The 23,156-nt window shown below is 42.2% G+C and overlaps 1 protein-coding gene across 2 annotated transcripts in view; it reads left to right on the forward strand.

The window, feature by feature from the left end:
• The window catches only part of TCEANC2 (transcription elongation factor A N-terminal and central domain containing 2), a 52,077-nt gene that overhangs the window by 24,328 nt on the left and 4,593 nt on the right, over window positions 1-23,156 (forward strand). For both annotated transcript variants that reach the window (XM_053576298.1, XM_053576299.1), the window contains one exon: window positions 16,358-16,551. In XM_053576298.1, coding sequence (XP_053432273.1) covers window positions 16,358-16,551 — 194 coding nt within the window. The remainder of the gene's footprint in view (window positions 1-16,357; window positions 16,552-23,156) is intronic.

Consider the following 23,156-nt stretch of genomic DNA (forward strand, 5'->3'; position numbering starts at 1 on the left):
TGGCTATGGTTTTGTTATAGATGGCTTCTTAAGTGTTATTATCAAAAAAGGATGCTGAATTTTATCAAAAGCTTTTTCTGCACCTATTGATCTTACTGAGAGGATCATATGGTCTTTTTGTTTTTACTTCTGTGTAGATGGTGAATTACATTTATAGACTTGTATATGTTGAACCAGCCTCACGTCCTTGGGTTGAAGCCCATCTGATCATAATGAATTATTTTTTGATGCATAGCTGAATTCTGTTTGCTAACATTTTATTGAGTATTTCTATGTCAATGTTCATTAATAATATTGGTCTGTAGTTTTGATTTTTTTTTTGTTGTGTCCTTTCCTGGTTTTGGTATGAAGGTGATATTTGCTTCGTAGAAGGAATTCGGAAGGGCTCCTTCCTTCTCAGTGTTTTGAAATAGATTCTGAAATGTAGTTATACAGTCTTCTTTGAAGGTTTGGTAGAATTCTGGTGTGAAACTATCCGTCTGAGACTTTTTTGGTTGGAAACTTTTTTATTGTTTCAATTTTAGTTCTTGACATTGGTCTGTGTAAGAGTCCATTTCTTCCTGGTTAGTCTAGGGAGGTAGTGTGGTTACAAGTGTTTCTCCATTTCCTCCATGTTTTCAACTTTCTGGCCATAGAGATTTTTGTAAGTATTTGGTGATGATATTTTGTACTTCTGTGGTATCTATTGTTCTTTCCTCTTTTTCATTTTCTTTTTTGAGACGGAATCTCACTTTGTCACTCTCAGTTGAGTGCCGTAGTGTCATAGCTCACAGCAACCTCCAACTCTTGGGCCAAAGCAATTCTTTTGCCTCAGCCTCCCAAGTAGCTGGAACTATAGGCACCCACCATGGCACCTGCCACAAAGCCCAGCTATTTTTAGGTTTAGGCCAGGTGGTTTAGTTTCCATGACTCTGTATGGGGATGAGATTTTTTTTGTTGTTGGCATTGAGTTCTATTTTAATTCCATTATGATCTGTAAAAATAGAAGCTATAATGTCTGGGGTTTTTTTTGTGGGTTTTTTTTTTTTTTTTTTGTAGAGACAGTCTCACTGTACCACCCTCGGGTAGAGTGCCGTGGTGTCACACGGCTCACAGCAACCTCTGACTCTTGGGCTTAAGCTATTCTCTTGCCTCAGCCTCCCTAGCAGCTGGGACTACAGGCGCGTGCCACACCCGGCTATTTTTCTATTGCAGTTTGGCCGGGGCTGGGTCCGAACCCACCACCCTCAGCATATCGGGCTGGCGCCCTACTCACTGAGCCACAGGCGCCGCCCTATAATGTCTGTTATTAAAAATCTTTTGTGGTTTTGTTTGTGACCTAGGCTATGATCTGTCTTGGAGAATGAGCCATGAGCTGATGAGAAGAATATATATTCAGTAGTATTAGGATGACGTGTTCTATATGTGTCAGTTAAGCTTGTTTGTTCTAGAGTTATATTTAAGTCCATCATTTCTCTGTTTAGTTTCTGTTTGGAGGATCTGTCCTGCTCTGTCAATGGGGTGTTGAAGTCCTCAGCTATTACAGTGTGATTTTTTTATCACATTGTTCAGACCAAGTAGGATTTGCTTTATAAATCTGGAAGCATCTAAGTTGGGTGCATAAATATTTAGGATGAAATGTCGTCTTGTTGGGTTGTTCCTTTGACCAGTCTATAATGTCCATCTTTACCTTTCTTTACTTTTGTTGCTTTAAAGTCATTTTTATCTGTAATAAGAATTTAAACTCCTGCTTTCTTTTGGTTTTCATTTGCGTGAAATATTGTTTTTCAGCCCTTCACCCAGAGTCTTGATTTGTCCTTAGGGGTTATATGCATTTCCTGAAGACAGCATATACTTGGCTTTTTTTTTTTTTTTTTTTAATCCAGTAAGCCACCCTGTGTCTCTTCAGTGGGAAATTCAAGCCATTCACATTTATTGCAAGGATTGGTAGGTAGGGTGGAGTTCTGTTTATCTTGTATGGAAGGTCTGTTGCCTTCTTTATCACTTGGGTCACTGTGGAAGCGAGGCTTTGTCCTTTAGTTTCCAGGTATCTTTACTGTGGTGGTGGTCCATTGTGTTGGTTTGTGTATAGTACAGGTCTGACTATAGTGCAGAGTAGGTCTTATAGTGGCAAATTTCCTCAAGGTTTGTTAATAAAAAAATTTGATTTTTCCATTTAATATGAAACTTAGTTTTGCAGGATACAGAATCCTAGGCTGGCAGTTTGTTTTGTTTAAGAAGATTAAAAGTAGGAGCACACTCTCTTCTGGTTTGTAAAGTTTCCACTGAGAAATCGGCTGTTAACCTGAGGAGTATTCCCTTGTAGGTAGGCTGCTGCTTATACCAGACTGCTTGTAGAACGTCTTTCACTTTGTTTGACCAGGTTCGTTACATTGTGTCTAGGAGAAGCTCTGGTTGAATTAAGTTGTCTAGTGGGAATATATCTGAATTTCTGGCTATGCTTAGTAATATTTCAGTTATCATATCAACTAGAGTTTCTATTTTGCTAGAATTTTTTTTTTTCTGGTTTCTCCTCATGAATGGTTTCTTCTTCTTTATTTCCTTTCCCTACCTTCTTCTCTCTTTTTTTCCTTCCAGTTGTTCTTCTTTAGCTCTAGGCTTTGGGGTTAAAATGATCCTCTTGGGTATCCAGGAGAGTTAAAAAATATATATATATTTTTTTTTAAAGTGAGAACAGTAGGTGGCACTCCAGTATCAGCAGAGACACCCACTTCTGAATGTGAAGCTCTGTGTCTGGAATGTTACAGAGCGGAGAGAGTGAGGAGGCTGCGTCTGGCTCCCGCTCTCACAGCCATTGCAGTACATTGAGCTCCATAGAGACAGCACCAGGGCAAGTGAGAGCGGATGGGCACTGGGCGACTCTGTGCCTCACTGAGGAAAAATAACTAAACATGGGCAAAGGAGATCCTAAGAAGCTGAGAGGCAAAATGTCATCATATGCATTCTTTGTGCAAACTTGTCGGGAGGAGCACAAGAAGCAGCACCCAGACGCTTCAGTCAACGTCTCAGAGTTTTCTAAGAAGTGCTCAGAGAGGCGGAAGACCATGTCTGCTAAAGAGAAAGGAAAATTTGAAGATATGGCAAAGGTGGACAAGGCCCGTTATGAAAGAGAAATGAAAACCTATATCCCTCCTAAAGGGGAAACAAGAAAGAAGTTCAAGGATCCCATTGCACCCAAGAGGCCTCCTTCAGCCTTTTTCTTGTTCTGTTCTGAGTATCGTCCAAAAATCAAAGGAGAACATTCTGGCCTATCCCTTGGTGATGTTGCAAAGAAGCTGAGAGAGATGTGGAATAACACTGCTGCGGAGGACAAGCAGCCTGATGAAAAGAAGGCTGCAAAGCTGAAGGAAAAATATGAAAAGGATATTGCTGCATACCGAGATAAAGGAAAGCCTGATGCAGCGAAAAAGGGAGTCGTCAAGGCTGAAAAAAGCAAGAAAAGGAAGATGAGGAAGATGAAGAGGATGGAGAGGAGGAGGAAGATGAAGAAGATGATGATGAATAAGTTGGTTCTAGCACAGTTTTTTTTTCTTATCTATAAAGCATTTAACTCCCCGTACACAACTCACTCCTTTTAAAGAAAAAAATTGAAATGTAAGGCTGTGTAAGATTTGTTTTTAAACTGTAAGTGTCTTTTTTTGTATAGTTAACACACTACCGAACGTGTCTTTAGATAGCCCTGCCCTGGTGGTATTTTCAACAGCCACTAACCTTGCCTGGTACAGTATGGGGGTTGTAAATTGGCATGGAAACTTAAAGCAGGTTCTTATTGGTGCGCAGCACAAATTAGTTATATATGGGGATAGTAGTTTTTTCATCTTCAGTTGTCTCTGATGCAGCTTATATGAAATAATTGTTGTTCTGTTAACTGAAAACCACTCTGTAATTGTAAAAAAAAGATGCAGCTGTTTTGTTGACATTCTGAATGCTTCTAAGTAAATACAGTTTTTTTTATTAAAAAAAAAAAAAAAAAGATCTGTGTCTGGATTTTGGGTTAACCGGTGTTCAACAACTGGTTATCAATGAGATTAGGGCTGGGCTTCCTGTTTCTGTTCTTGAAGACCTGAGGAGTGGTGTCACAGCCTGGAGAGTGCACTGGACATTCAAGGACATCACATCCTACTTCTGGAGCCAGTTAGGGAGTTAAGTGTCTTTGCTTGAGTGGGAATTATGCCTCAATGATCCATATGAGACCTGCGGATTGAAAGGAGGACTATAGGGAGGGCAGGACTGCCCCAATCTGCTTGGCAAAGCTGCAGGATCAGCCCAAAGATGGCTGCCCAAGCTTAGAAGACAGAGCCAAACCCAGCCACAGCTGGTCAACTTGTAGGGCCTCAGAGTCTCTGGGAAGCCATGCAGAGTGGTGCCCATGTGTGTACAGCAAATTCAGGGCCTCAGCAATCTCCATGCCACCCTGTGTCTCACCCAATTGGAGTGGCAGGCCACGTTTCCCCAATGCTTTTTAGACCACAGAATCCCCTGCTTGCCTGATCCCATACCTAGACCCACCTCAAGAGACAGAAGCTTGAGGAGTGAGGAAGACATTTGTAAATGAAACTGTGAAAATAGACACTCTTTCAAGAAGCTTGATATTGAAAGAAGAGAGATACGACAATATCAGAAAGAATTGAAGAAAGTTCTGGTTTTTAAAATAGAAGAGGATCTTAATATGTTGAATGCTAATGGCAAGGACCCGAACAGGGTGAGCTCCCTAAATTGTTAACATTGACAAGCAAGATGAGGATTAGTAAGAACTTTGGATCCTCATTTGATCTGTGTTTTATAGACTCTAAAATGATTCTTCATTTGTTCATCTGACACATACTGAACACCCTCCATGTAGGGTGCTAGAGAATAATGCATGGTTTGTGTTCGTAAGGCACCCACATTCTCTCTGAACAACTGGGCATACAGATGTATAATTATGATTGACATGTGGAAATGCTAAAATTAGGGGTGAATCAGTACAAAGGTCTGTGAGAGTACAGGGGAGACAGTGACTAGAACTGTTTGAGTAAATTGGGATGGGTTTTCTAGAGGTAATGGAATTTTGCTAGGTCAAAGTAAGATCCATTTCATTGCAGGAAAAAACATAGTAAAAGAACGCAGGCTTATCAATCCTGAGAACAGCATGCTAGAACCTAGGATACGTGGCTAGAATGGACACAAGTGGACAGAGATGGGATCTGATTAGAAAGAAACTTAAATGCTAGAGGCTAGGACCTATACTCTATCCCAGATGCCAATATTTTCAAATCTGTATTTCTTAGAACTCTGGTCCAAAGAGGTGTTACTCAAACAAAATGTTTTGGGTTCATATAACCTTGAAAATGCTGAGCTGCTGTTTCCTCTTCTGGAGAGGCTTTCAGTACACTTTTTTTTTACAATGGTCTAGGAAAAATCCCACAGTAAAGAAACCAATTTGTTATAATTTTGTTTTATGCGGGGTTTCCCAAGGAACTCCTTTGGGGGTTGGAGAGAGAATATCCATTAGCAACCTATGAGCTTTGGAGAAAACTGTTATTGTAAGTAATATTTATTGAACATCTGCCATGTGCTAGACAAGGTTCTGGGTGCCTGTAATAAAAACAGACAAAATTCCTTACCCTTGTGAAGCAATAAAGAAGAAACATCCTACATAAATTATGTAGTGATGTTAGAAGATGATGGTGATGTGGACTAAAGAAAAAGTCTAGAAGGGTAAGGGCAGCGGGGAATGTGGCTGGGGTGGGCAGGACTAGGTCTCAGTGGGAATTGAGGACATGAGCCAGGAGGGCCAGGGGGCTGTAGTCGCGAGGTGAGGCACATGAAGGCGTAGAGAAGTGAGAGAATGGAGAAGAGACTTAGATGTCGTCAGGGAGGGGGGCCCAGACTTAGCAAGGAGTGTCTGGAGGGAGGGGAAGCCAGGAGGCCTTGGTGCCTCTCACCGGGTTGCTATGCTTACCCTCTCCACTGGCTCCTTCTTTCTGCCTTCAGACATGCACAAATCTGTCCCTTTGTCTTTTCCAGACACCTTATTTCTCTTTTTCCCTTTATAGCCAGATTCCTTTAAAAATGATGGCTACTCCCAACTCCCATTTCTGGCCCACCCACCCCTTCATGAAAATCATTCCAAGCTGGCTTCTCCCAGGGCCACTATTCTCATGGGACACTTGTGATTTCATTCTGTCCAAATGCAATGGACTTATCTCAGTTCTCATCTCCCCAGACTGTGAATTTGAGACCATTGGTTGCTTTCCTTTCTGTTGACACAGATGACACTGAACTAATTGTTAATTATGTATCTATTTTTAAACTGTTTGTTTCCTTCATAGCCCTTATCTTACTGTGTATGTATTTATTTAATTCTTTACTTTTTTATTTTTATTTTTTTAATTTGCTAGGCAGTAATTCCAGGCCAGCAGGCCCATACTACTCAACAGCGTATTTCAAGCATCAGTGTGGCATACAGCAGGAGCTCAGGGCATAGTTCTTTAATGAGTAAAAATGGCAAGGCTCTCCTGGCCTTCTACCTGTGTTTCTTACCTTTCTGTGTTTCTGCAGTCCTTTTCCCCTCTCCCCTAACAGGGATTGTTTTTCCATAAAGCTCAGCCCTCAGTTTTTACTGCCCCTTGGACCACTCGACCAGAGAGCTTGTCCACTGCTTCTGCTTGGCTAAGGCCTTAACTCAGATACCTCTGAACACGCATCTCCTGACCTGATTTATTTTTTAAACTTAGATTTTTAGAAAGGTTTTACTATTTTCTTAAAATCTTACTAATTTAAGAGGCAAAAATGGCGGCTTGTTTTCATTTGCTGCTTAGAAGGAATTGCTTTTCCCTGTGTGCGCTGGTACTTTGTAAATTGGCCGTTCACATTCTTTGTCCATTTACTGTTGAGATCCTCTAAATTTCTCTTACATATTTCTTCAAGTTTTATACTGCCGATGTCATAACTCCTTTAAATCCATTTAGCTACTTCACCCTATAAACAAAGAAACTGAGGTCCGGAGAGATGAAGTGACTTATCCAGGGCCATCTAGTGAGTTAGCACCAGACAATAGTGAGAACCAGGTCTCTTGGGGCAGCGTTCCTTCCCGGATAGCAGCCTGCTATTGTGCCCTGCACCCTAGCCATATGTGCCTGCATTTTATTGGACTATGTCTATGGGTTCTGCCATCTGCTCACACTTACCTCTTTTAAACCAGAATTTAGTGCCTTTTATTGTATACTTCTTTTTTTTTTTTTTTTTTTAATTTTGGCCGGGGCTGGGTTTGAACCCGCCACCTCCGGCATATGGGACCAGCGCCCTACCTGCTGAGCCACAGGCGCCGCCTTTTATTGTATACTTCTAATGGGAGTTTTCTTCTAATATTTCCACTTGAGTCAGGGTCTCTAGCGTTTTGCTCTGACATAAACTCTTTAGGTGAAAATGTCCAGTAGGAAGTTAGAAATGTGGGATTCAAGCTCAGGTTTAGACTAGAAATAGATATTTGGAAGTCATTTGCCAGGAAGCTTTTGCTTAAAATCACCGAAGTGGATGAATTCTCCAAGTAAAAGGAAAGGTTAAAGGGCTAAAGGATTGAAGATCCATTGTGGGGGAAATGGGAGGAGGGAGAGGAGCGGTGAAAGAGGCTGAGGGGTGTAGTTAGAAGAGAGGCAGGGCAGCGTGGTGACGTGACGCGCAGGCACAGAGGGGAGGGTTCCGGGGGCCCAGCAAGTGAGTGGTCTCAGTGTTCTCAGGTGGCCTGGGAAGATGGGGAAACTTGGAAAGCGCCTTGGGCCTGGCGGTTACAGGGCTTCTGTTAGTGGCTACCATCAACAACAAACCCCAGTACTTACAACGTGTCAATACTGTCACATCTGCACTTCTCATTTGTTTCTGTAAATTAAATGTAATTATTTTCTCCATTTTACAAATAGGAAAACAGAGGCTTGGAGAGTTTAAAGTAACATGCTCCAGATTAGACACCAAATAAGTACAAAGCTAAGATGTTCTTATAACATGTCAGGCCACCTCCTGAACCCTAAAGATGCATAAAAAGCTAAAATCAAGGTGTTGGTGGGACTACCTACATTCCTTTCTTCTTCTTCTTCTTTCTTTCTTTTTTTTTTTCTGAGACAGACTCTCACTTTGTCACCCTGGGCATTATAGCTCACAGCAACCTCCAACTCTTGACCTCAGGTGATCCTCTGCCTCAGTTTTTCTTTCTTTCTTTTTTTTTTTTTTTTTGGAGATAGGGTCTTACTATGTCGCCCTCAGTAGAGTGCTATGGTGTCATAGCTCACAGCAACCTCAAACTCCTGGGCTTAAGCGATTCTCTTGCCTCAGCCTCCCAATTAGCTGGGACTACAGGCGCCCGCCACAATGCCTGGCTATTTTTTGGTTGCAGTTGTCATTGTTGTTTAGCAGGCCCAGCTGGGCTTAAATCCTCCAGCCTCAGTGTATGTGGCTGGCACCCTCCTCACTGAGCTGTGGGCGCTGAGCCAGTTTTTCATTTTTTAGTAGAGACAGGGTCTTGTTCTTGCTTGGGCTGGTCTCAAACTCAGGAGCTCAAGCGACCCACCCCGGCTTGGCCTCCCAGAGTGCTGGGATTACAGGTGTGAGCCACCGCGCCCCACCCCCTGTTCCTTTTTGGAGGCTATAGGGGGCAGTCCCTTTCCTTCCCTTTTCTAGTTTTAGAAGACCCCTGCGATCCGTGGCTTGTGGTCCCATTTCTTTAACTTTATAACTAGCAGTGGCAGGTCAAATTCTTCTCATATTTCATTTCTGACTTACCTTTCTGCCTCACCTTTTTGCCTCTTCTTCCCCTTTTAAGAACGCATATGATTAGATTGTGCCTACCTGGAAAATCCAGGGTAATCTCTCCTGGAGAGTCCTCTGTCCTTTTGGCCCTCCTTGGGGTTCCCCCTTCAACACTGTTTTAGATCAGGAAATCTTAGGAGCTATAACACTTTTGTGCATTTGTTTAGGTATCAGACCCTGTGCTTAGCCCTACTTGGAGTCCCCTAAGTACAGGCCTCTGTCTTGCTCTGCTTTCCATCACAGTGCCTAGCACGGGGCCTGGTACATGCTAAGTATTTGGTGAATGAGCAAAAGACTGCTTCCTGCAGAGACTTTGTCTTAGTAATGTGCTGAGATGCAGAAACCTGCTAACTTTAAACCCAGGGGACGTGGCCTAGGTCATAAGACCAGCTAGTAGCACTGCTTACTTTAAAACATAAACTTCATGGAGCAAATAATGACTTTTTGCAGATCATTAACTTCCTTGTTATAGCTACTGACCAACTTATGACCTTCAGGAAAGGTCATGGAGCCTCATTTTTTGTTTCATCCAAATCAGGAGGAAGTGAGACTGTGTGATCACCAGAGGTAACAGTAGAGGGTTAACGCATGGGCTCTGGAGCCAGACTGCCTATGTTGAAACCTGGCCCCGCTTCATGCTTGTTTTTGTAAGTTACTTAACCTCTCAGCACCTCAGATCCTTTATCTGTGAGATGGGGAATTATAGCACCTAGTCCACAGATTGCCCTGAGAATTAAATAAGATATGCAAAGTATTTAGCACAGTGGCTGTCATTATTAATGTTATGAAATTCCCTTTGTGATCTAAAATTTATGGTTGTGTCCTGATTTTTTTCTAGAAGGGCATTCCCAGACGCCCCCTCTTCTCTTTTCCTGCCCCAGACTAAATTACCATTCTTGCTGTCTCTCTTCTTTCCTTCCTCTTGCTGAAGTCTTGCATCCCCCCTGGGTTCCCTTATAGCCCTACCCTTCCTGGCCTGGTTTCCCTGTGGCGGGCAGAGCCTCCTGACCAGTCTGGGTATGGCTCTTGGGGGAGCATTTGTGGGATGTACTGCCCCCTGCAGGCCAAAAGTGCCCGCAGATCACTGCCTTGACTAGTCCTGCGGACCAAAAGTGCCCTCAGATCCCTGCCCTGACCTGAGAATTGAGCTTTCCGTCCTTTGGTGACCTCTCAGGACCTGTGCCCTTCTGATTTAGGAATACCAATAAGATGGACAACTTTATCCCAACAGAGCCTTACCGAGTACTTCTTGCGTGCCAATCCCTAGTAACAGAGAAGTGTAGGGTTGGGGTTAAGGGTGCAGGCCCTGGGTCAGGCTGCTTATGTTCTAATCCTGGCTTCCAGACTTGTTAGCTGTGAGACGTTGGGCAAATTACTGAGCTTCAGTTTCTCATTTGCAAAAAGACTTATAATAATGGTATTTAATTCTTTGTTTAGTTATAAAAATTAAATAATTCATATAAAATCTGGAGTGGTAAATAGGAAGAATTTTCTGCAATGAGTAAAAATTAGAAACTGTTCTTTCACCGAGTATGTTTGATTTCACTTCTTTACGGTTTCATTATTTTGTTTGCAGTTGTGTAATTTTTCCCAATCAATTCTATCCATATTCAAATGTTAGTACAAAACCAGTTTGAGAACCACATGCAAATAATATTGTTATTTAACTGTTTAAGTCAATTCAGCAAACATTTACTGGCTGTCTCTTTTGTACTAGGCCCTATGCTAGGAGCTGGGAACAGAATTTGGTCAGTGTAGGGAGGGAGTCAACCATGGAAGTTCTATAGTGTTTATTTTTTAAATTACATATGTACGTACAGCCTTAAAGAACTCCACTAAAATTACCAACTCCTCTGAGCCGTGGCACTGCATGTGTGTCTGCGGTTCAGCTCACAGTCTAGTGCACTGGCTCACCGTGCTAACAAGCCTCCCAGCCCTCGCCGTGCTGTAACAGAGGTATATTCAGGTTTCCTCAGAATAGATCCTTCCCTTCACGGGATCCGCACCTTATCCTTGTCTCTCTCCAGGAGCAGCACTGCTGTCCAGCATTATATCTGAGAAATGAAGCTGCAGAAACCCCAGAGAGTATCTCGGCTTGTCAAGTCCAGTGACCGTCTCTGTCCTGACATCCTTGACCGCTGCTGCCTTCTTTCTTTTCAAACATTCTTTCCCACTGCTTTTTAACACATCTCCTGTCACTGGTTCTCCTCTTCCTTCTCTCTTCTGCTAGCGCCCACGGTTCTCAACCTGTGGGTTGGGACCAGTGAAGATATATCCTGCATATCAGATATTTACACTCCTATTTTTAACAGTAGCAAAATTACAGTTATGACTTAGCAACGAAAATAATTTTATGGTTGGGGGTCACACAACATGAGGAGCTGTATTAAAGGGTCATGGCCTTAGGAAGGCTGAGTTGAACCACCGTGCTAGCCACTAGTCCTTCAGCCAGTCTTTACCTGGCTGTGAACCCCAGCTGGGGCATGGTCCGTGGCCTCTTCTCCTTCTCCACCTTCCTTCCCTGAGTAACCTTACCCACTCTGTGATCCAACAATTTTTAATGGCTGCAAAACCCATTGTTTAAATGCAGTATAATTTATTTGACAAATTGGGCCCTTAATGAGCTTTTAGGCTCTTTCTAGCTCTTTTTGTGCACGTATCTTCTGTGCACACTTTGGCAGGGTAAACGGAGGCTGCGTTCCAGGGAGTGTGTTCTCCTCATCTTTGTATCCTTGGCACCATGGATCAAGTAGGTGCTTAGTAAAAATGTTAAAATGTCCTGAATTTAAGTCTTTGAAGTCCTGCAGCATATCTTTTTTATCTTTGTATTTTTAGCATCTACAACAATGACCAGGAACACACAAAAAAATTATTTGCTAAAAGAATAATTTAGGATTGTGGAAAGCTCTTACCAGAAAAGGAAGGTATCCAGTAGTGATTTCTGCTTTTCAGTAATGGGTGTTTCAGAAGCGTTTTCCTGTGCGTTGCCAGCTTGGAAATACCTTTAAACATTTCTACATTCGATTTTGGCCAAAGGGTTGAGAAGCGATACCTGTAGACATTTCTGATGAACACTTCACATTCCTCTTGTGATAAGTATTGATAGACTCCTTTCCCTGGTCTGCAGAAAGGCTAGATAAAAATTCTTGTTTTTGAGTCTGTCAGACTGGAGTGCTATGGTGTCAGCTTAGCTCACACAACCTCAAACAAAAATTTTTAATAAATAATTAGAGTGGGCGGCGCCTGTGGCTCAGCCGGCCCCATATGCTGAGGGTGGCGGGTTCAAACCCAGGCCCGCCCAAACTGCAACAAAAAAATGGCCGGGCGTTGTGGTGGGCACCTGTAGTCCCAGCTACTTGGGAGGCTGAGTCAAGAGAATTGCCTAAGCCCAAGGATTTGGAGGTTGCTGTGAGCTGTGTGAGGCCACGGCACTCTACCGAGGGCAATAAGATGAGACTCTGTCTCTACAAAAAAATAAAAAATAAAATAAATAAATAAATAATTAGAGTGAGACGTTAAAGACTCCTAATACTATGTTATCCTTGTCTTCCCTTCAAAGTGACATTTCTTTTTCACTTCCAGGATTCCCTTCACAGAACCTTTAAAGTAGGGACAGATTCTTGTTGGAGCCTTACACAGCTAGTGCCCAGTGTAGTACCTAGTGCAAAGGGTAGTCAGGTCAGTGATGTGGAGAGGACAAATGAACCGGCCAGTGTTGGACTATACAGTTGGCATAACTGGAGAAATTTTCTAAAAGTTTTGAGCATTTTCCTAAATTTAAATCCTTCTTCTGCTCCCCTTTGTTCAATTGTGTCTCTGTTACTATATGTTAAATTCTTATTTGTCATAGGTTCTACTTCTGAGTTTCTTTCTTTTCCTCCCTAACCTCTTCATTTTTTTTATTCCACATATCTATCCATCTATTTTATTTTTGGTGTTGGTTCATATAATTTTAATTATTGTTGCTTTATAATGTGTTCTAATATCGTATAAGGCTAGTTGTACCTCAGAACTCTTCTTTTTCAAAGTAGTATTTTATATTCTTGCCTAGTTATTTTCTAAAATAGGTTTAGAAATAGTTGGTTGTGTTCCAATAAAAACAACCTACTGAGTTTTTTTTTATTATTAAACCTATAAATTAATTTCTATGCTGGTATCTTTGTGGTAATCTTTCCATTTCATGATATGGTATATTTTCCCTTTATTCAAATCTTCAGTTATGTACTTTAGTAAAAATGTTATTCTTCATATAACGTGATCTGTCAACCAACCAATCCGCTCTCCTGATTCGCATCTCCTGCCGCTGTGCTCCCTGCTAGAGATAGAGATGAACTCATAGGCTCAAGAAGTTCATTTTGATGAGTAAAAGCAAGAACGGATCAGATAGTTAGAACCAGCCCTGGTAACTGTTGTTCTGTAGAAGCACAAGATGCTAAGGAAGCAGACTATCAACCTGGACTGCAGGGGTGAAGGAAGGCTTCGTGTGGGGAAGGACCCCTGGATGAGTCTTACAGGCTGAATGGAAATTAGCCAGATGAAGAGAGAAGGAAGAGTGTTCCTGGGGGTTATGTTGAAAGATAAAAGAGACAAGAAAAAAATATTTAAATGTTTTAGGAGCTGCAAATAGCTGTGATATTGGACGACAATGGAATAGTAGCTGAAAATGAAGCTAGAAAGTAGGTGGCAGGTTGTGAAGGGACTTGTGTGAAAGGTTAAGAGTTTGGATATAAGATTGAAGCATTTAAGTGGAGGAGTGAAATGGTCAAATTTATGTTTTCAGAAAAAAGTCCTTAAGAGAGAAAATACTAAAATTAAATAAGGGCCACTCTAGCTGCAATATTGAGGGATACCACACTTAGCCAGAAAGGCCAGTCTGGGGCGCTGTGGTCATCTGGAGATGGTGGGGATTGGGAAGAAGGCGTTTCCCAAGCTACTAAGGAGAGGGATGTACGTGTACACTCACACGGCCACTCTGTCAGTGTGCACCAGTGCTTGAGGGTTTTTACTAGTTTAAGCAGGATTTTTGCCTTATTATTCTGACTGGTTATTGCTGACTTAAGAAAGCTGTTGGTTTTTTAAAATATACCTATCTTAAGGCCTAGTGCGGTGGCTCACACCTGTAATCCTAGCACTCTGGGAGGCCGAGGCGGGTGGATTGTTTGAGCTCAGGAGTTTGAGACCAGCCTGAGCAAGAGTGAGACCTTGTCTCTAAAACTAGCCAGGCATTGTGACGGGCACCTGTAGTCCCAGCTACTTGGGAGGCTGAAGCAAGAGAATCACTTGAGCCCAAGAGTTCAAGGTTGCTGAGAGCTGTGATACCACTGCACTCTATCCACGGCGACAAAGTGAGACTCTGTCTCAAAAACAAACAAACAAAAAAAAACCTATCTTGTATTTTTTCTTTTCTTTATTTATTTTTTTTAAGACAGAGTGTCCCTGGCTTCACAGCTGACAGCAACCTCGAACTCTTGGGCTTAAGTGATTCTCTTGCCTCAGCCTCCCAAGTAGCTGGGACTACAGGCACCCACCCCAGCACCTAGCTATTTTTTGGTTGCAGTTTTCATTGTTGTTTAGCTGGCCCAGGCTGGATTTGAACCTGCCAGCTTCAGTGTATGTGCCTGGCGCCCTACCCACTGAGCTACAGGCATGGCCCATATTTTTTCTTTTTCTTAAACTTTTAATTCTAAATGTTAAGTTGATTTCTTCAACTTTTCAAGGTATTTATCTTATTTAAGTACTTTTGTGTATTAATATTTTTGACCCTCTGCCTTTTTTCCATTTTTATTATAAAAATTCAAACATACCCAAAAATGAAAAGAATAGTATAACAAATTACATAATATAGAATAGTAATAAAGAATAGTATAGCAAATCTCCAAACACAGATTCAGTAACCATTAAGATTTGTGGCTTGTAATCCTAGCACTCTGGGAGGCTGAAGCGGCGGATTGCCTGACCTCATGGGTTCAAGACCAGCCTGAGCTAGAGCGAGACCCTGTCTCTAAAAATAGCTGGGTGTTGTGGCAGGCTCCTGTAGTCCCAGCTACTTGGGGGGCTGAGGCAAGAGAATCGCTTGAGCCCAAGAGCTTGAGGTTGCTGTGAGCTGTGAAGCCACAGAACTCTATCCAGGGCAACAAAGTGAGACTTGTTTCAAAAAAAAAAAAAAAAATTGTGCTCTACTTTATCTTTCCCTTTTTTGCTTTTGTGTGACTAAAGTATTTTATTTTATTTTATTTTATTTTTTCAGTCACATTTTAAGTTTATTTACAAACGTCTAGTATGCTGTTGAGTTCAAAAGTTTGATCCCTTTTTCAAAGAGATTGCACCTCTTAAAATGCTCTCCCTATCTGTGAAATGGGTGAATTAAAACATCGTCACTTCTTAAGTAGTTGGTGTCTTAACTATAAAGAAGGGTGCAGCAAATCCAGATCCAAGTACAAAGACATTATAATTAGTAACTGCCGCTTATTTTCCACTGAAAATGGCAAATTCTTCCTGGTGCCCTCCTCACAGTGGCTCCTACTGAGGACAGAGGTTGTGAGCCTCCGTTGGAAGCTCTGGGGAAAACGCAGAGACCAAAGTCGGAAGAAGCTGAAGTATTTTAAAGTAGAATCTCAGACCTTTTGTCATTTCAGCTCTGCATACTTCTGTGTATGCATCTTCAAAAAAATACAGTTATTTTCTTATGTAACCACAGTGCCATTGCTATCATGCTTAACAAAATTTACAATAATTCCTTGGTATAATTTAGTATCTTGTGCATATTCATATTCCTTGTTTATCTCAAAATATCTTTTAACAGTTGGTTTGTTCTGATCGGGATTTGAATCACACAATCACATGTCACATTTGGTAGTTTAAACTCAAAAGACTCTTCAGTCTATAGCAGTCCTTAACCCTACCCCCTTTAAAAAAAAAAGTCATGAGTGGCACCTGTGGCTCAAAGGAGTAGGGTGCTGGCCCCATATGCCAGAGGTGGCAGATTCAAACCCAGCCCCAGCCAAAAACTGCAAAAAAAAGGTCATTATTAAAGAAACCAAATCTGCTATCTGGGGCAACGTCCACATTCAGGATTTGTCTGTTTCTTCCCACTGTAATTTAACTTCTTCTTCTTTCTCTCGTATTTCCTATAAACTGGAAGTTAACCTCTGCCTGACTGAGTGGATTATGGTTCATTTTCTCTTTTGGAGGAGGAAGGGAGACTGCTTCATAGGTGGAGCTAGGAAGTGCCGCCTCTGTATCATAGCCCCACTCCTAGGGATGCTAACATTGATCAAAATAAAATAAATATTTAATTTGTTTTCTTTTATTGTAATTTTTGAGTTTAAGGAATTGGTACTTTCGTTGTTCTTTTTAAGAATCTGTTGATCACACTTCTAGTGTCTGACTTGCTGCTCTGGCTAGCCTGATGGTCCCCCTCCCAGCGATTATCTTGTTATCTCAGGCTTTGTGAAACAGCTCTCTTCTGCTCAAGAGCCTTTACATCCTTGGGTGTGTCATATCAGTCCATCTAGTCCTGTGCTTTTTCAGAAGACAGAACAACCATTCCTTTGATTTCTCTCCCCTGTTCCAGGTCACACAGTGAACAAGATGTGTAAACACCCAGATTCAGAAGTGGCTTGTCTTGCCAAAGAAGTTTACACAGAATGGAAAACTTTCATTGAGAAACATTTGGATAGGCCTTCTATTGAAGTCCGAAGTGATCCCAAAACAGAGTCACTTAGGAAAAACGCCCGGAAATTACTCTCAGAAGCCTTGGAATTAGAGGTAATATCCTGGTTAAAATGTGGTCGCTAGGTGCTTTTGGTTAAATGAGCTTCATGTTTTCATAATGACCTTTCATAGTTTTAATGCTGTGGCTTTGTTCTAACTGGTTATACTTTGAGGATTCTGGATTCGTAAGCATTCTGGGAGACAGTGTTTTGGGAATGCAGGCTTTAGAACTAACAAGACCTGGGTTGAAACCCTGGCTGTAGTACATTCTAGCTGTGACACCTAGAGCAAATCCCTTAGCATTTCTGAGACTCGGTCTCTTTATCTGTAAAAAGAAGATTATAATTCCGACCACCTAAGGTGCTGGAAAAGTTAAATGAACCATTTATACAAAAGAATAGCATGTAGTGCCTGTTGATTAGAAGTTATTTAATATGGGTTCAAGCCCGGCCCAGCCAAAACTGCAAAAAAAAAAAAAGGTTGTAGAAGTTATTTAATAAATGTTGGTTCCTTCCCGTTTAAAATTTTTTTCTTTCCCACTGAAGTAAAAATTCTGGAACATACTGTGTTAGGGAGTATCAGTGACAAGATAAATAGCCCTCTTTTAAAGAAACTCAACTCCCTGGTGTTTTTTAAGGTTTTTTTGTTTTGTTTTGTTTGAGACAGAGTCTCACTTTGTTGCCCTCAGTAGAGTGCTGTGGCATCACAGCTGACAGCAACCTCAAACTCTTGGGCTTAAGTGATTCTCTTGCCTCAGCCTCCCAAGTAGCTGGGACTACAGGCGCCCGGACTGGGTTTGAACCCACCAGCTCCAGTGAATGTGGCTGGTGCCCTAGCCGCTGAGCTACAGGCGCCGAACCCTCCCCTGTGTTTTGTCAGCACTCATATCTGTAGTTCAAAGGCATAAACTCAACTAGATGGACATATTCCTTACCATTTTCAGAGCCAGCCATTCAGGTGATATTAGTGGTTTTAGATACATATATACTGGAAGACTTTTTGCTCATTAACAATGTTATTAGTCGGGTGGCGCCTGTGGCTCAGTCGGTAAGGCACCGGCCCCATATACCGAGGGTGACGGGTTCAAACCCGGCCCCGGCCAATCTGCAACCAAAAAATGGCCGGGCGTTGTGGCGGGCGCCTGTAGTCCCAGCTACTCGGGAGGCTGAGGCAAGAGAATCCCTTGAGCCCAGGAGTTGGAGGTTGCTGTGAGCTGTGTGAGGCCACGGCACTCTACTGAGGGCCATAAAGTGAGACTCTGTCTCTACAAAAAAAAAAAAAAAAAAATGTTATTAGTCATCAATGGCAAACAAAAATTTTGTAAGCTACCATATTTTGCTATGTGAAAGGCACTCCCATGTATAATGTACACCCACATTTTTGGCCTAAACTTTCAGGAAGATGCCCCTCAAGAAAGTGGCCAGCTCTTAGAGAGACACCTCTGGGAAGGGCTAATGCTCCCCTTGCAAAGGAGCCGGTCACACCTCCCTCCCAAGCTGTCTGCTCTGTGAAGGCTGCCGCTTCCCTCTGTCCCAAGAGCCCTTCTCTCCCTGCCATGTCAGGGGCTATGGCTGAGATGCCCATGTGTGTGGCGGTAGGGTGGGAGCTTCTAAGGCCAATCGGCCCATGGGCAGCCAGGCGGATCCCTAGGACCTGTGGGGGGTTCCTGGTCCCCCCTGCACAGCCAGGCCTTGTGCCTTGAGCCTTGCCCCACTTGGCTACAGCCCACCACTGTCCCACCACTGTCCCCTCCCTTGATTGTGGCATTCGGTGAAGGTTGCTCCCGTCTGCTCCCACTGGATCCCAGATCCTCCTGGACTGGAACCCTGTGCGTGTGGTGGCCTCAGGAGCCCACTGGCCTCCCCAGCTACTGAGCCATACTGCCCATGTATAATGCACATACTCATTTTTCCCTCAAAAATTTGGGCAAAAAAAGTGTGCATTATACATGGCAATATATGGTAATTAATACTCTGAAAAATTAGACATTGTAGGGTCGGGAACTTACAGCTTGGGGGTCATATGGCTTTCTGGATCTTTGAGTGCTGCCTTTTGACTAAATCAGATTTTACAGAACAAATCTTTTTTTTTTTTGAGACAGAGTTTCACTTTGTCGCCCTGGGTAGAACGCCCTGTGTCACAGCTCATAGCAACCTCAAACTCCTGGGCTCAAGTGATTCGCTTGCCTCAGCCTACCAAGTAGGTGGGACTACAGGCAACCTCCACAATGCCTGGCTATTTTTTAGAAACAGGGTCTCACCTTGCTCAGGCTGGTCCTATACTCATGAGCTCAAGCAATCCAACCACCTTGGCCTTCCAGAGTGCTAGGATTACAGGCATGAGCCACTGTGGCCAGCCCTAGAACAAATCTTTCTAATAAAGAGATTGTTCTGTGAAGTTTGGATTAGACCAAGGGACGGCGCTTGGGGATCTGGAGGGCCACATGTGGCCTAAGGCCACAGGTTCCCCACCTGTAAGTCTTAGTGGCTCACCCTCTAATCCCAGCACTTTGGGAGGCCTAGGTGGGAGGATTGCTGGAAGCCAGGAGTTTGAGACCAGCCTGGCCAGCATAGCAAGACCCCTATCTCTACAAAAAAATAGAAAATTAGCCAGGTATGGTAGCATGTAACTGTAGTTGTAGCTACTCAGGAGACTGAGGCAAGAAGATTACTTGAGCCTCAGGTCTTGCTCTGTTGCTCAGGCTGAGTGTGCGGTGCAGTCATTGCTCACTGCAGCCTCTAGCTCCCAGGCTGAAATGATCTTTGTGCCTTCGCCTCCTGTGTGACTGGGACTACAGGTGTGAAACATCATGCCCACCTAATAATCTTTCTTTTTTTTTTTTTTTTTTTGTAGAGACAGAGTCTCACTTTATGGCCCTCGGTAGAGTGCCGTGGCCTCACACAGCTCACAGCAACCTCCAACTCCTGGGCCCAAGCGATTCTCTTGCCTCAGCCTCCCGAGCAGCTGGGACTACAGGTGCCCGCCACAACGCCCGGCTATTTTTTGGTTGCAGTTTGGCCGGGGCCGGGGTTGAACCCGCCACCCTCGGTATATGGGGCCGGCGCCCTACCGACTGAGCCACAGGCGCTGCCCCTAATATTCTTTCTTACTTTGTAGAGATGAGGTCTTGCTGTGTGGCCCAGGCTGGTCTCGAACTCCTGGCCTCAAGCAATCCTCCTACCTTGGCTTCCCAAAAATGTCAGGATTACAGATGTGAGCCATGCACCCTGGCCAAAAATTAATACTATTGGCATAGGAAGCAATTCAGAAGTCTGATTTAAATGCTAAATGATTTCCATTCTGTATAAACTTCTTTGGCAAGACAGGCCACTTCTGAATCTGGGTGTTTACACATCTTGTTACTTTATGTTACTGTATTGTATAAGGTTAAATATTTTAACTTTTCTGTCTTAATTGCTTATCCACCAAAAAAAGGTAAATGAACTTGTGGGATATTATTTACTTTTTTAAGAGAAAGTTTTTGGGTTTTTGTAAATACAAACGTAATAGAAAATAAGAGAAATATAGAACAAAAAATCATTAAACCTATTACCAGACATAACCTTACTAACCTTTTGGGGGGTTTTTTGTTTTTGTGTTTGTTTTTTTGGTAAATTATTGTGGCTTTTTGGGCAGCGCCTGTGGCTCAGTGAGTAGTGTGCCAGCCCCATATACCGAGGGTGGAAGGTTCAAACACAGCCCCTGACAAACTGCAACAAAAAATAGCTGGCCATTGTGGCAGGTGCCTGTAGTCCCAGCTACTCGGGAGGCTGAGGCAAGATAATTGCCTAAGCCCAAGAGCTGGAGGTTACTGTGAGCTGTGATTCCACGGCACTATACTGAGGGTGACAAAATGAGACTCTGTCTCTAAAAAACAAACAAACAAACAAAAAATATATATAGTGGCTTTTTAATTGAATGCTGGGCAAGGTACAATTATCTGAGATTTAGTAAGAGCAAATTACATGCCAATATTCCATGATATTTTTATTGATTATTTCAATAACATTGCAGAAAATTGGTATAATTATATACATTTGTGTTGTCTCTTTAATCTTGATAAATTTCAGTGTCAGTTTATATTTCCTTTTCTATGAATCTTTATTTTTTCATATTTATAATTTTTAATATCTATTTGATAGTTCAGTGAATTATGCTTTGAGTTTCCTTAACTTTTCCTAAAAGAAGCTTTAATATGAACATTAAACTCTTGGAAGAGAGAAAAAATACAAAGATTGTAAGTCTTGTTTCCTGGAGTATTGATTAGCCAACAAGACTTGCTATTTTAAATAAAGTTTATTTTTGAAATAAACCAAAATTATTGCAGAAACATACAGTGTGGGTATATAATGTGTAGTTAATGTGGTGGTAAATACCAGTTCCCTGTGGTATCTTTTTAAGTAAATGATAATAACGAAGCTATGCTTGTAAGGATTAATGAGCAGTTTGCCTACTATATTAAACTCCATAATAATTATCCTTTTGGTTTATCCATTAATTATCCTTTAAATGGCACATCAAGTGGTAAGTACTCAAGTGTTATAAAGCAAAGTTAAAAAAGTGATACATTTGTTAGTGCTTTCCACCATAATTGCAAAAAAATATCAGATGCATAGCTAAATGGTTTTGTTCCCAAAGAGTAAATTTAAAAAATTAAAAATACACATCTTACTGTCTTCCTTAGCCAAAAAAAGGAAAAATCAATCTGTTTTCCTTGCATAGACAGCATTTCATAGCATTTTTATCAGTTTGGTATATCAGAGAATATAAATAGAAGCACTTTTCCATAAGGTTGATTCTTAGCATCTATCATCACCTGAGACATTTCCATATTAGGGGAAATCAATGAACCATCTGATCCAGTACCTGGTCTTTGACAGTAACCAGTGTTGACTACATTCGAATCAGACGTAAATGTCCTTAATCAGGCAATAGTAAACCATTGGGTAAGTTATTGGCCCAATGTCTGAAAAGCCTTTACAGTTTGATCCTGGCATGTGATTTGCAAATACCACATTTACTCATTACATTTTTGTAGGAAAAAAAATGTTCCCGTGTTATTTGTTTCAGTCGTTATCCTTCCATAGTGAAGGCCACAGATGAAGAACGCACACACGGCCGAGGGGCGCACGTCTCCGTTACCCTGCAGATCTAGCTTTCTAGATTTGTGGATTATTTCCTTGTTCTTGGAATAGTGGGACAGATGAATAAAAACTCCACAGCTGAAACCCAGGCTCCACTCCCCTTTACTCTCTCCCTTCCGGATCTTCTTTGTTCTTCCCGTCTTTAGATCTTCGCTCCTGTGAACGTCGCCCCACTTCCCCTTCCTCGTTATCCACTCTCCTTTCCTACCTCACGGCCTGTGATCATTTTCCTATTATGTCATTAAAAAAAATGAACCTGATTCTCAAAGTGAGCCTGTATCATTAAGAGTTATGAAACACTGGCTGGTTGGCTCAGTTGGTTGTCAGATGGTGCTAATGAGATCCAGGTCAGGGGTATGTCCCCATATGGGACTGTTAGTTTTTTCTTTATTTAATGGCCTTAGACTGCACCCTTGGCTTTGACCAGCTCTCTCATAAATGTATTCAAGTGGTCAAAAAGAAGTGTGAGTAGCTATGCACAAATCTAACCACGCTATTGGAAAATCCACAGAAACTTCGCTTCCAGTGGCTATTCAGTTCAACAGATGTTTAGTAAGGATCTGCTAGGTGCCAGGGGAGAATACAAACATAAGTGATTGCATTCTCTGTCCTAAGAAAGCTTATCATCTCCTGGCTAGGAGCCCATAAATTATTAACTAAAATATGAGACCGTCTGAAATAGTGGTACTAGAAAGTATGGACCCGTAAAGTGCGGAGCAGTTAAATCGGATGGGGGAGTCTGGGAACCTTTCATGGAGAGATGGCGCTGGAACCTGCCCCTGTCGTATTTTGCCGACTAGAAAATACACATCAAAGGGAAACATTATGTACCATGTTTTATCAGCTAAGTATATGATGTTATTGGAAAAGCAGAAAAAGAGGGAGGTACACATGGGGAGGAAGGACATTGATTTAATGAATATTTATTGAACACTCACTATGTGTCACTCCGTATGCAGTCATGGGGAATTGAGAAATGGATAGGTATCGACTCTAGAAGAGCTTACAGCCTTCTGAGGAAGATAGACAGATCATTAAAATACAATGCAGGAAGTTCTGTATTTAAGGTAAATATGAACAAGACTTTGCTCCTTTGCTTTGAAAGAGCTAGACTTGTAGATATGGCAGACATCACTGATTGATTATGGCACCATTTTCCACTGATGAAGGGGCAGCTCTATGTGGTCATGTTTTATATCTGCCCTCAGGAATAGCCAGTTTGTCCAGGACTAGACACCTGAATAACATACACCTCATGAGCAGAGATAGATACAGAAGACAAATCCAATTCTCTTGTCTCTGGGAAGTGTGAACCAGGAAATACCGAGAAAATGTGGGTGTTGGGCAGTGCCTATGGGTCAAAGGAGTAGGGCACCAGCCCCATATGCCAGAGGTGGCAGGTTCAAATCCAGCCCTGGCCAAAAACTGCAAAAGAAAATGTGGGTGTTAAAGCAGAAGGGATAGTGGAGGAATTAGGAAGAAGCAGAGTTGTGAGTGGAGACAAGATGTGTAGAA

Source organism: Nycticebus coucang, chromosome 22 (genome assembly GCF_027406575.1).
Source record: "Nycticebus coucang isolate mNycCou1 chromosome 22, mNycCou1.pri, whole genome shotgun sequence".
In the NCBI taxonomy this organism is placed as follows: domain Eukaryota; kingdom Metazoa; phylum Chordata; class Mammalia; order Primates; family Lorisidae; genus Nycticebus; species Nycticebus coucang.